The following is a 13,497-nucleotide window of genomic DNA, read 5'->3' on the forward strand; positions in this document are numbered from 1 at the left end:
ACTCCTATTCACAGTTGTATATACTTTTAACATATTTATGTGTATATATACATACATACATATACACATTTTTTCTTTTTTTAAATGATGGCATTATAGTATACATAACAGTTCTCATTTTGTTTATTAGATTTATTTTTAAAATACTTTCATGTAAGCATAAGTAGATCTACCTATTTTTTTACATGGCCACATGGAATTTCATGGTATAGATGGACCATAATTTATTTAATCAATCCCCTTTTGATGGAAAAATTTTTTCCTTATAAACAATGCCACTATTATAGCAATGGAGCAAGTAAAAAATTATAAGCTAGGTCCATGTATTGATATATTGCATCTTTTAAGGTGAAAGAGGCTGTGAATAATATATAGCATCTTGTTTCTATTCAAAGGGCCTGAGTTTCCCTGTACACATGTGAATGTATACTAAAAGTAGTTTTGAAATACCCATCCGTTAACCAGAGTTATTTCTGCAAGTTGGAATCATGGGGTTGGTTTTGTATTTGCTGTGTTGTATGAATGTTTTACCGTGATCAGGTATCATCAGAGAGAATAATAAAAATATTTCCATTTTGGAGAAAGCCCTTACCCAAAGAGGATCAGTATGAACTTAACCTCCAGAATGTCATAGGCCAGGGATGAGACCTGAATACCACTTCTGTGAATCCGGTTTTGGATCAATGGTTTTAATGCCCTTAGTATGTAGTTTTCCCCCCAAAGGAGGCTGGCTTTCATCTCCACTGGGAAATAGATGTCTCAGCTATTGTGGCCTGAAGCTCTAGGGAAGAAATGTGGATTACCTAATTTAATATGTTGGTGCCATGCACCCAGACAAACAGCAGACTCAGGATGGGGCTGAGTCTCCAGGAGTCTCCAGGAGTAGAGAAGGAACTCTGTTGAGCCATCCTTTGTCTTCCCCAGGCCGCAGGGACTGGTACTAGGAGTCAGACCCCATATTGTGCAGAGCTGCGTTGGGGAGGTTCCTGCTCCCCACGTTGATGAGGAAAACAGGCCAGGCCCAGTGAGGACTATGTCGTCAGTTAAACATCATGGCTGGTCCTCATGTCCTCCAGTCTTCCCTCTGAACAATGTCCTGTGTGTGGTGCTGGGTGGCCTCTTGCTGTACCCCCATCCCTCCTCGTGAATATCATGGGGGAATAGTGTTAGTCTTACAAGCTCTTTCCCAGGGATATCGGCATTTCTGTCTCACTGCTTTTGGCTAAGTGGAAATCTGGTCTAATAATGGATGCGCCCTCCCTGGTAGCTGGAGTATGTTTTTACTCATGGCCCTGGAACTTTCGAGTTTCATACTTAATAAATGCTTATCAGCTATTTCTGGAGTCGATTTGATTTTGATTTTGGGGAAGAGTATGAGCTTTCCATTGCTGCCGTAACAAATTGTCACAAATTTAGGAGCTTTAAAACAACAGAAATGTATTATTTTAGTTTCCGTGAGTCAGAAGTCCTGGTAGAATCAACTGAGTCCTCTGCTCAGGAACCCACGAGGCCAAAATCAGGGTGTTGGCCAGCCTGGGTTCTTATCTGGAGACTCTGGGGGAGATGCCACTTCAGGCTTATTTGGATAATAGGCAGAATTCAGTTCCTTATGGCTGTAAGACTGAGGTCCCCATTTCCTTGACATGCGCCTCCTGCTTCAGCTTCAAGCCAACAATGGCATGTCAGATCCTTCTCATGCTTCAGATCTCTGCCTTCTGCTACCAGCCAGAGAAAGAGCTCTGCTTCTGCTTTTAAGGGATCATGTTATTAGATTAGGCCTACTCCCAATAATCCAATATAATTTCCCTATTTTAAAGTCAGCTGATTAATAATCTCAATTACATCTTCAGAATCCCCTTTGCCATGTGAAGGAAACATATTTGTGGGAGTAACATCAGGATGAGAAGGTCATGGGACCAAAATTCTGCCCACCACCGGAGGGCCTCTGATACCTGGTGTTTGGGTGCAATCCCCCTCTTCCTGATCCACGTGGATGCCTCATCTGGCCCATCTTAGTGGGAGCTGTCTAGCGGGTTTATGTATGGGAAGTGAGGGTCTTGTCCATCTTCTGCAAGGAAGAGGTTGGGAACCTTCCCTGCCTGGTTTAGCCCATAGTCTGGTCATGCCCTCAGCCTCCTTCCTCTTTCCCCGCAAGCCTGCAGGTATTACAGGTCAAAGTTGTCTTCGGGCAGAGTCTTCCCACTCCTTCCTCCCTCTTGGTCTGGGAATGGCACAGAACAGGCTGATCAGACAGACAGAACCCTATTCCCCTCCTTCCAGGGACACGGACACCAGCTTGGCAGCTCTGCACTCTGTTTATAATGAGAGAGAGAGAAATTGAGAGATTGAGAGAGAGACTGAAGCTTCTGTTATTCCTGGAAGCACCTTCTGGCTTCCTGGGAAGCATCTTTAACTTTGGTTCACTTTCAGGATTGGAGATTGCCCCTCCCCTTTATATTCCCTCCCTCCTCACTCCTCACTCATCCCCACTGCCCTCTTTCCTCCACTCCCCTAGGGCAGTTCTCACTTCATAGTTAACTTTTTTAAAACTTTCTATTGAATATAAACAGCATTCATATATGGTCACAGGAGACAGGATGGTGTCTTGTCCACAATATCCATAGGCAATTTCACTTAGTTTTTTAATATTTACAAAACACTATATCATGTGGCAAAATGAAACTGAAACAATACACTAAAAAGTAAGGCCCTCCTCCCCCAGGCCTTCATTCTCTCTCCTCTCCCCAGGGATATGACTGTTAAAAATTACTTGTGTTTTCTTCCAGAAATTTTCTGCACACATTAATTGCATGTGTTTTGACAATTTCATCACGTGTCCAAACCTCTTAGGAAACAGTTACCCCTAGGGAGTGTGAAGGCATAACATCAGAAGGGTGGGAGCCTGCACCTCCCCCATGCACCCTGGGGCTGTGCACCTGTACCTGGGGGAGGCTAATACATCCTAGAGGTCAGGACAGTTCAAGGGCTTATCATCAAGGAATGAGCAGGGTTCTTCTCCATTTCTTGGGTGAAGGCTGGGGCAGCGGTAGGTCAGGTGGAAGGTGACTTGATTGGTAGTGATAGCATTGGTAGAGCCAAGCGAGCCTAAGGCCTCTGGGAAGTACAGGGTCTGAGTGGCTCAACTGGGAGACCCTTATGATACCTGACAAGGGCCTGGTCCTGGGGTGATGATTCCAGGGACAGTTTGAGATCATCCCCCCAAGTATACTGTTGTGTGTGTGTGTGTGTGTGTGTGTGTGTGTGTGTGTGTGTGTGGTGGAGGAAGTGTGGTGTGGGGAAAGGGATTATAGAATATTACCGTGTGTGTTTGGGGGGTGCTAAAGGAATCCTATATACCCACTTGATTGTATATCTTAGGTGTCTGAAGTCTACTACTGATGTTTTTGCTTTTGGAAAAGGGACTAAAGGTCTGGGATGGGAAGAAGACTCTTTGTTGTATATTGTTTTGGATATCTGAATTTTTAAAATGTTATGCATGTATTACCTATTAAAAAAACATCTTTTGGGTGCCTGGGTGGCTCAGTTGGTTGAGCGACTGCCTTCGGCTCAGGTCATGATCCTGGAGTCCGGATCGAGTCCCACATCGGGCTCCCTGCTCAGCAGGGAGTCTGCTTCTCCCTCTGACCCTCCTCCCTCTCATGTTCTCTGTCTCTCATTCTCTCTCTCGCAAATAAATAAAATCTTAAGAAAAAAAACAAAAAAAAAAAACATCTTTTACATAAGCAATAAAAGTGGTGCTGTGTGATAGATCCCTTGGGATTATGTGTGTATCTTGTATTGATGCCTGAGCTTGCTAGATTCATTTGCTTTCCCCCTGGGGTTGGTAAATAGTTGTTTTCAAGACAAAATTTCCTTCATTATTGATCACTGGAGGGTTCCAGTGTAGGAGAATCATGCCTCTGTTCCTTCAGCCTCTTCTCTGGGGTGGCTGTGAAAATTAAACAGTCTTGACATGACAGTGTCCTGAAGTTGCTGAGGGAATATTCGGGAAGAGCCTGCCAGAGGCAGAAGGCAGTGGACCCGGGACCTCGATGAGGAAAGCAGAGTGGGTGGAGCTGCTGATTTGGGGGTCTGTGTGAGAGTTGAAGGCTCTGAACTGACTTGCCAGAAATCGCTCTTTATTTTCAGCTGCGTTATGGGGGGAGAGAGGATGAGTGGGAGGAATTTACTTTTCTGAGTCTTCAGACTAGCACAGGTGTGCTTTTCCCTCAGAGCATCATGTTTTAAGGGTACCCGCGATTTGTTTTAATCAGGTATGGTAAGACACATAGACTCAGAAATGGCTGTCTTGAGGGAAGAAGTTTGTTAAACTCACAGATCCCTAGAAACAGGAGGCACAGCAGGTCAGTCAAGAGGCAGAGGTAGGAAGTGTGGGCAAGAACCTTTATGGTGGTTTCCACGGAAGGAACGGGCAAGGCAGGGTAATTATGTTTGGGATCAGCTAGTCTGAATAATTTCAGTGGGCTCTGGGGTGTTGGGGCTGTTGCTTGGTGGCCGGTTCCTGGCCCTGGGGTGATTAGAGCAGCTGGAGAGTGGCCCAGAGTGTGAGAGCTCATAAAGGAGGTGTTTGGGGTATGGGCTCTGGATTGGTTGGTTTGCATATGAAAGGCTTGCTTGTGGGCTCTTGTTTCCTATCTTTAGGAATTGGCTAACCCAGGGAGGGGCAGTCTCTCCAGAGTCAGGAAAGTCCCATGATGCCAAAGCATCAGAATAAAGAAAATAAAAAACATGGCATTAGTACACAGCAGGACAGCCAAATACCATTGCACAGGTTGTACATAGCACAAGATATCTGGCCAAGGTGGGAGGTGGGGCTGAAATTCAAATGAAGCCCCGTTCACTAGTCCCACGCTCGCAGGACTGCGTCCAGGTGAAGGGGCTGGCTTTTTCTTACACATACAAAGGCACCACGTGGGCTGGCAGAGGCCCATTATGACACTTGTCTCAGGTTGCTGTTCTATGTCATTTGTGATTATTTGATCAATCTCTGTTTTCCTGCTTGGACCATCAGTTCTAAGGATGCGAGACATCTTACCTGTTTCCCACTAGACTGAAAGCTCCAAGAGAGCAGGGATCAGGTCTTCTTTATTCACCATTGTGTCCTCAGGGCTCAGCACAAGCTGACATGTGTTGGTGCTGGTAAGTGTTTACATGATGAATAAATGAATAGTACATAGAACTTCTGACTCCAGAATTGTAGGTTACCTGCACCCTGAACTCTTCTCTTGGCACCAAAAAGATCAAGTTCTGTTCACCTGCCATAGAATTGATTAGGGTGAGTAGCATCCTCTTTGCTGGCGAGAGTTGGGCTCCTGTCCCTGCCTCTTTTGGGACCGAAAAGACAGCCAAGAAGGGGAAGCTTTTTATTCTCAGTCTGGAGATTCTCTGTCAGCTCCTCCCTATTCTAAATCCTCCAGGGGTTTGTGCCTTCTTGGCCACTGGTGAAGAGTGAGTGACTAGGTATAGGGCACAGAAGGCCATGGCCTTCTGAACCTGTAGGCTGTGGCTGGAGCCCCGGCTCCAACCTCAACAAGTGGAACCCTGCAGGAAGCCCCAGGGGTGCCAGGCATGGCCATAGGGTGGTTGCTGGAGAGAAGCTGGATCCCTGGCTTGCTCTGACAAAAAGAGAAAACAAGAACCTGCTTTCAAAAGAAGCCTTGGTTGCGGGGGCGAGGGCGAGGGGGGGGCGGTTGCTGCCTGGCTCAGTCAGTAGAGCCTGTGACTCTTGATCTCGGGATTGTGAGTTTGAGCCGCATGTTGGGTGTAAAGATTGCTTTAAAAAATAAAATCTTAGGGCACCTGGGTGGCTCAGTCGGTTAAGCGTCTGCCTTCGGCTCAGGTCATGATCCTGGAGTCCCGGGATCGAGTCCCGCATCGGGCTCCCTGCTCAGCAGGGAGCCTGCTTCTCCCTCTGACCCTACTCCCTCTTGTGCTCTCTCTCAAATAAATAAATAAATAAAAATCTTAAAAAAAATAAAAAATAATAATAAAAACAAAATCTTAGAAAAAGGGAAAAAAAAAAAGGAGGCCTTGGGCTTTTGCTCTGTGTTTACACTTCACCGGGGGCCTGCAGCTAGGTGCGGGCAGGAGGGGTGTCTGCGCTGCAGGGTCTCAGGGCCGTGTTGCCGAGAACCTAACTGAACGTGTATTTTCTCATCTCTCTCCAGGTTTCCATTCTATTATGAACTAAAAATAGCATTTGTAGCCTGGCTGCTATCTCCCTACACAAAAGGCTCCAGCCTCCTATACAGGAAGTTTGTACATCCCACGCTGTCTTCAAAAGAAAAGGTAATTTATGCTGCTCAGCCTTTCACTCCTTCCAGCAAGTAAAAAATTTAAAAAGCGATCAGTAAAATGGACAGAGTGTTTTATTGTAGGAGACCCTAGAGTGTCTGTTTGCCTCCAACAATTTGTTCCTTCTAATCTTTTTTTTAATGTATTTTTCTGACATGTTTAGAAATCATGGTGAAATCCTCAAAAAGATGTTATGTATCATTGCTTGTTGAAAAACCACTTCCATAAATTGAAACAAAAGACAACAAAAGATTCACTCATAATTCAACTCCCCAAACTGAATTTCCTTCCTTTCAACATGCTCAGCTCCTGTCCTTTTATAGATGTGATTTTTACGTAGACTAGTAAAAAATACTTTTAAAACATACCATAGGAAAACGGAAGCATAAAGAGATTAAATGACTTGAACTAGTGCCCAGATAGTTACCAACAGCCACTGGAAGATAAGAAATTTCTTGTACAGTGTTTGCTTTATTGTTCAGTGATAAATATATGCCTACCAATGGAATCCCTGCTATTTTGGTAATTATCAGTTGGTAAGTACTAATGATAGCAGTCATAAAATTTGTTTCATGGCTATTTACCTTTTGTATTTATTTTGCTTCGAACTACTTCACAAACATCTTTGCAAGGAAAATATAGACTTGTCTAATGCCAGAGATGGGAAAAACAAGATAGGGAAAAAATTCCAGGAAAGGATCAGCAATAATTAAGAACTCAAGTAAGAATTACAACTTACATCTCTTAAAAAGAAATTTAATTCGAGCTACTTATAAGATAATGGCACTGTCTGTAAAATGATTTTTTGCTTAACATCTCTGCTGAACTTAATTTGCTGGATTTGCTTTCACTGGATTGTTTTTTTTTTAAGTTTTCATACAATAATAAATGCATTACCTCGTCTTACTAGTTTGCTTTGATAGCTTTTTTATGCATACCAGTCTATAAGTCTTTTTTTTTTTTTTTTTAAGATTTTATTTATTTATTTGAGAGAGAGAGAGCACATGAGAGGGGCGAGGGTCAGAGGGAGAAGCAGACGCCCTGCCGAGCAGGGAGCCCGATGCGGGACTCGATCCAGGGACTCCAGGATCATGACCTGAGCCGAAGGCAGTCGCTTAACCAACTGAGCCACCCAGGCGCCCCTATAAGTCTTTCTTAAAATAAAATTCTAAGTGTACCAAAAAAGCCCCCCCAAATACCAAAACATGTCAGAAACACTTAATATAGATACAATATTTAAATTCTGAGATCTTAAACATGTTTGCACATAACCCATTTGTACTTGATCTTCGTAAAGATTCATGAACACCACAGTACATAGAGATTAATTTCTTCTTTTGACTTATTGTCTTAGAATAAATTGCCAAGAGCATGATTATTGGGTCCAATATTGTATAATTCATTAATTATATTACATGATCTTCTAAACTGATTGGGATATGATTTTTAACATAAAATAGGAGCACTGTAGATGGCTTTATATGTAAATTTCTATTGTTTCTGAAAGTTGAGTACTTTGGACTTCTTGGGGGAGGTTTTAGGGGAACGTATTAATTGGATGAGCAGACTACTATAGACATTTCTGAGAACCCTTTTAGGAACTAGGATACAGCACTGCCTACCTCAGAAGGGTGGGTTTTGAGGAATGGGATCTCTCTCTTGACCTGGTTGTCAAATACCTACTCTTGGCACTTCCCTTTCCCCAGACGCTGGGCTTACCCTGAAGCCACCAATGTCATTTCCGTTGAAGTGAAGGTGACTGACTCTTACGAGCTGCCAAGAATCCCTACCAGAGTCAGTCAGGGGTCACAATGAAAACTTAGTGTGGTGAATTCCTGGGGAAGTCTTAAACAAGGAATGCACAGGGGTTGACCGTCTCACTCGATACCTCAAAGCAAAGGAAATGCACTGATGTACTGAACTTCAAATGAGATCAAGGCCAAGTGTCATTGTATTACTGAACTCTGAAATGAGCTACTGTGATATACAAAACAGCTGTTCTTAAAACAGTGACAACAAAACAACCCAACCCAACCCAAATAAAAAGAATAAGCCAGAGTTGATGCAAATTTGAAGTAAACCACTCTTTTGGTCCCTGAAGGAAAGAGACTTCAATCCCCTTTCCAACCTCCCCGCTGACCCTGGGGATATTGTTGAATGACTTCTCATTTCTGCTTTTATTTCATTATCTGTAAAATGATCTCACTTGTCAACAAAAATAGCACTATCTCTTTCTGTGTCCTCATCTCTCCCCTTGTACCTACGTGGGAGGGATTTGGATATCATATGAAATAGCTACAGAATAGTAGAATTTCAGAGCTGCCAGGGCCTGACCCCCTTGAGATAGGAAGATGACAGTGGTTCTCACTTATTGAAACCAGCCACTGTGCTAGATGCTTTTCTGGAATGGTCTCATGTAATCCTCACTGGGCTCCACGAGTTAGGTACTGTCACTGTCCTCATTTTTCTGAAGGCCAAACACTTGCTGAGGCCTGACAGCCAGTTAGTGGCAGGTCTGAGGTTAGATGCTGGATTCTTGGTATTCTCTCCACCTTCAGTTCCTTCAGTGTCTTAGAGAGTGGCTGTGTGTAGAATGGCAGGATCGTCCACATCCAGGACCCCTGGCGCCTTCCTAGAAGGTTAGAGGACTTTAGGAACAATCCTAGGGTATTGCTCGAAGAAAACCTTCCTGGATCAGTAAGTTGCTGTTTTTTTGAAATTCCTCTTTCACTTCCCTGTATCTCTTCTGTTTCCCTCCCTCCTCCTGTCTACCCTCCCCGCAAACACACACCCCACAGTGCCTATGACTTTTCAGTCCCAGCGAGAATCCGTGATTGGGCAAGCTGCCAAGCCCAGTGCTCAGAAGGGAGGAAAGAACAGAGCTTTATTTGAACCTTCCAACTCAGTGTGCCTCTGTTTATCCTTCAACAGGAAATCGATGATTGCCTGGTCCAAGCAAAAGACCGAAGTTACGATGCCCTTGTGCACTTCGGGAAGCGGGGCTTGAACGTGGCGGCCACGGCAGCAGTGATGGCTGCTTCCAAGGTACTGTGTGTGGGTGTGTGTGTGTGTGCGCGCACGCCGGTGGGGGGAAGGGGGGTAGCCTGAGCACCACAGCCGCGTGAGCATCTCCACCCCTCCAACCCACCCTCCCACCCTGCTCAGCACCCACGCAACTCGCATAGGACAGGCATAGGACCCATCAGTGGTTCCTCATCTTTTGGGGGTCCCTTTGAAAATCTGATGGAGGGGCGCCTGGGTGGCTCAGTTGGTTAAGCGACTGCCTTCGGCTCAGGTCATGATCCTGGAGTCCCGGGATCGAGTCCCACATCGGGCTCCCTGCTCAGCAGGGGGTCTGCTTCTCCCTCTGACCCTCCTCCCTCTCATGCTCTCTGTCTCTCATTCTCTCTCTCTCTCAAATAAATAAATAAAATCTTTAAAAAAAAAAAAAAAGAAAATCTGATGGAAAAATTGGTGAATTTTACCCCCAGAAGATTGTGCACACGCACACACGCTCACACACACAAATGATGTGTGCAGTATTTTTTTTTTTTAAAGATTTTATTTATTTGAGAGAGAGAAAGAGAGAGAGAGCATGAGCGGGGGGAGGGTCAGAGGGAGAAGCAGACCCCCCGCTGAGCAGGGAGCCCGATGCAGGACTCGATCCTGGGACTCCAGGATCATGACCTGAGCCGAAGGCAGTCGCTTAACCAACTGAGCCACCCAGGCGCCCTGATGTGTGCAATATTAAGAGGTTCCCCGAGCTCCTGAAACTCATGATGGGTCCCAGATTAAGACCTCTGAATTACTTGGAGCTTAAGCCTGGGGGAAAGAGGAAACGAAAAGGGAGGGAGTGAGCTCTTCTCTGCAGTTTCCCAGGGTCACTGGGAGAGACCCCTAAACTCAGAATATAGCCAAGTGGGAAGACGACCTGAGTGAGTGGGTGGCTCTATGCACACATGGCCCAGCAGACCCAGGGGGAGGAGCCCTGGGTCCCAGAGGAGGTGAGTGTTCAGACATGGAGGAGGAGGATTGTGTAGTAGCAGCAGCTAGAGCTGGAAGACGTTTGAAGTAAACACTGGTCGCTTGGGACATTGGGATGAAGACCTCGCTTCCTTCTCTTTCCATCCGGCCCCCTTCCTGTCCTCTGTGGTCCTTCCTAGCTTCTTCTCACGTCACCTTCTCCTTGTCGTTGTATCAGTTTCTCATTGTGGGCTCAGCCCTGAAAAAGTACATTGATAGACACTTCCCCCAGAGGAAATCCAGCAGATTGCCTTGTGTTTCCTGGTGACAGTCTTTACCCCCAGTCCAAATGTGGAGGAGGGGTCTACCTTCAGCTGGGGGTGGAGGAGAGGCAGTTATACTAATGTTTGGGGAGACACACTGGCTGGGAGGTGAGTTGTATGAGCGAAGGGAAGCTGTATGTCCTAGGTGGTGACTGAGGGTTTTAGGCAAGGAGGGGCAGAGTTGTGAAAGGCCTTGGAAGAGGATGTTTGATACCGACCTTGGTGCTCCATGGGCTCTGAGTGGATGGTTGGATGGAGCGTGTCGACAGGCAGCTGGGTCAGGGGACCGAGCCTGGTTTTCTGTGCCCTGAACCAAGAGAAGCACATTAGGAGCATTTCTGGAAGAAAGACTTACCCCTTGGGGCTGAGCGTTTGTTTGAAAAGTACCATCCACCTGAAGTCAAGGAGTTCTGCAGACAAAGGCTGAGAGAGAGAGAAGGAAACCCAAAGGGAATGATTCCTATTCAGAGAAGGACCAGCTCCTTCTATAACACAGAACTGTAGTGAGGTGTCCCCCCTCCAATAGCTGCTGGCAAGGTGATGGATCCCAGTGAGTATCTTTGGAGGGGACATTCCGTTTTGGTATCCCAAGGAGATGTATCAGGATTTACAAAGAGCAGTGAATGCCGAGATCCTTCTGTTTGAGATGTAACCATTTTGTGCTTTTATTTTTAAGCTGAAAGATAAGAGAACTCAGATTCACTAAATTCTTAATTCATCAGGCCAACTTTGCAACACAAAGCTACAGAAACCTTCTCTCGGCCTCTCTCTCTACCCTATCTCTTCTGCTTCTGAAGCCTGAAGGAAGATGGGTTATTGCTCTTTGCTCTGCTCAGTCACAGAGCGTAAATGTGATGTATTTATCAGTGTGGCTCAGGATGGGTCTCCTGGTGATACGGCAGCATGTGTGTAAATTTTATTCTGATAGGATTTTCTGTGTAATTCTGTAGGGCTGTCCTTTTCCAGGTCTGCCTCAAGCTGGACCCTCCAGAGTCTTGATACCATCTTGGCCAACCCCTGCCAGCCCCTCAGACCACCCGGGGAAGCCCATGAGCCCAGGCCTCTCGCCAGGCACCTTACAACACCTAAACGCTGAAGAAGCTCCAGACAGTCTGAAACTTGCCTCAGGAAATAACTGCTCATTAGTTCTTTCTAGTTGTGCTACCATAGTGAGGGATTCCCGTTTCCTGTTGAATTTGTTTTCAAATGGGAAAGTTTTCTGCCTTTTGGGGGCTTTGCTTTTCCTCTCTAAATATAAATATCTTGAGAGAGAAAACACATCTTCTCTTCCAAAAATAATGCCCTCTATTTTTGAAACAGATGTGTACTTAAGAAGAAGAAGTAAAATCCAATCTGGCTGAGGGGTAAATCCATGGTTTCCACAGCAACAATGGATCACTCCAGGCAGGGGTCAAAGGATGATGACTCACCAGTGAGTCCAAATCTGGCTTTCATGTCCAAACCACCTGGGAAGCTTTGTTTTCATTTTTTAATAGATTCTCCGATGTGCTGATTCAGAATCTCAGGCAGTAGGCCCAATCTCTATTTTTAACAAGTTCCCCAGATGATTTTTAAACAGCCAGCTCTGTACAGGTCACTGCCTGAGGCCCCTTCCAGAACCAGAAGCGCACAGGTGATCAGGGTTAGAGCACTTCATTTGAACATCCCTGGGATGCAGAATTAGCTTCCTAGACGTGTTAATGTTGAAAATGAGAAAGTGAGGTATGTGTGTTTCATTTCCTTAAAACTTCATGCCAGTTGGGACATATTATGGTGGGAAGACAAATTCCTCTCCCTCTTTGTAAGGCTCCAAAGAGCCTAGCACAGTGCACTGCACCCAGCTGAGCCCTGAACAACCTTGGGATTCCCCTTGGGGGATAGTCAGAGCAATTTTGTGGGGGGGGGGGGAAGACAGCCTGCCAAGTCACCCATGACTAGGGTGACCATATACGTTAATGTCCAAACCAGGTCACATCTGAGAGGGAAAGGGGTGCTGGAATAATTACACCAGGAATAGGTATACATGAGGCCTGTTCCAAGCAAACCGGGACTTAGGGTCACCCTACTCGTGGCTCCATTTAATGACTCTTGGGCCCTGCCTCTGTCCTCCCGGAAAACACCCTCAACTCACAAATCCGTTCGCTAAATATCTAGTGTGTTTGGCCAAATGGACACACAAGAGAGTGTGAGGTAACTGAAAGACTCTTACTTCAGACAGATTAGGGGTCAGGTGCCTGGATGAGGGCTCACTCCTCCCCTATCTTCTGCTCTTTTTTCCATCTTTTGAAGGCTCCCCAGAGGGGAAGTATGGAACTTAAAAGATCTTTTGGTTATACTTTTGTTTCCTTCCTTTTTTTCTAATTGAAGTATAATCGACATGTAAGATTACATTAGTTTCAGGTGTACAACATAATGTGGCCACACTTTGAGTTAATCCCCTTTTTTTTCTTGTAATGCTGAGCCCTGAGCCGTGTCCCTAAAAAAAAAAAAAGAATGTTTGCAGGGTTTTTGCATCATCAGGAAGAGTGAAGAAACTTTGTACACTATATTGTACCAATGTAAGCTGTTATTAATGTTAACATTTTATCTTAGAACTGGAAAAACAGAAACAACACAATTACACATGGGAAAGTCCTCCCCAGGCCCACTAACCCCCTCCCACTCCTAGTTTTCCCCAGGGTCTCATCCCTCTCTCTGGAAGTGTGGATGCATCTTTTCTTTCTATGAAAACTGCTCTGTCTCCTCCCTGAGGACACCCTTCTGTGGGACCATCTGTCTAAACGTCCCTTGTCTCTGAGTTGGCTCTGAGCCTAGATGTGGGGTGTTTCCTAGCTGGTAATTCCAGCCAGAGGGAAAATTGAGCCCCACTTTTTTTTTAAGACTAGAACTGGAAATC

The 13,497-nt window shown here is 45.3% G+C and overlaps 1 protein-coding gene across 4 annotated transcripts in view; it reads left to right on the forward strand.

Moving 5' to 3' along the window:
• The window catches only part of REEP1 (receptor accessory protein 1), a 104,702-nt gene that overhangs the window by 63,811 nt on the left and 27,394 nt on the right, over positions 1-13,497 (forward strand). For all 4 annotated transcript variants that reach the window (XM_035001118.1, XM_035001120.1, XM_035001119.1 and 1 more), the window contains exons 4-5: positions 6,189-6,309; positions 9,247-9,360. In XM_035001118.1, coding sequence (XP_034857009.1) covers positions 6,189-6,309; positions 9,247-9,360 — 235 coding nt within the window. The remainder of the gene's footprint in view (positions 1-6,188; positions 6,310-9,246; positions 9,361-13,497) is intronic.

The sequence above is a fragment of the Mirounga leonina genome, unplaced genomic scaffold, assembly GCF_011800145.1.
Source record: "Mirounga leonina isolate KUSES-001 unplaced genomic scaffold, KU_Mleo_1.0 Mir_125, whole genome shotgun sequence".
Classification (NCBI taxonomy): Eukaryota; Metazoa; Chordata; class Mammalia; order Carnivora; family Phocidae; genus Mirounga; species Mirounga leonina.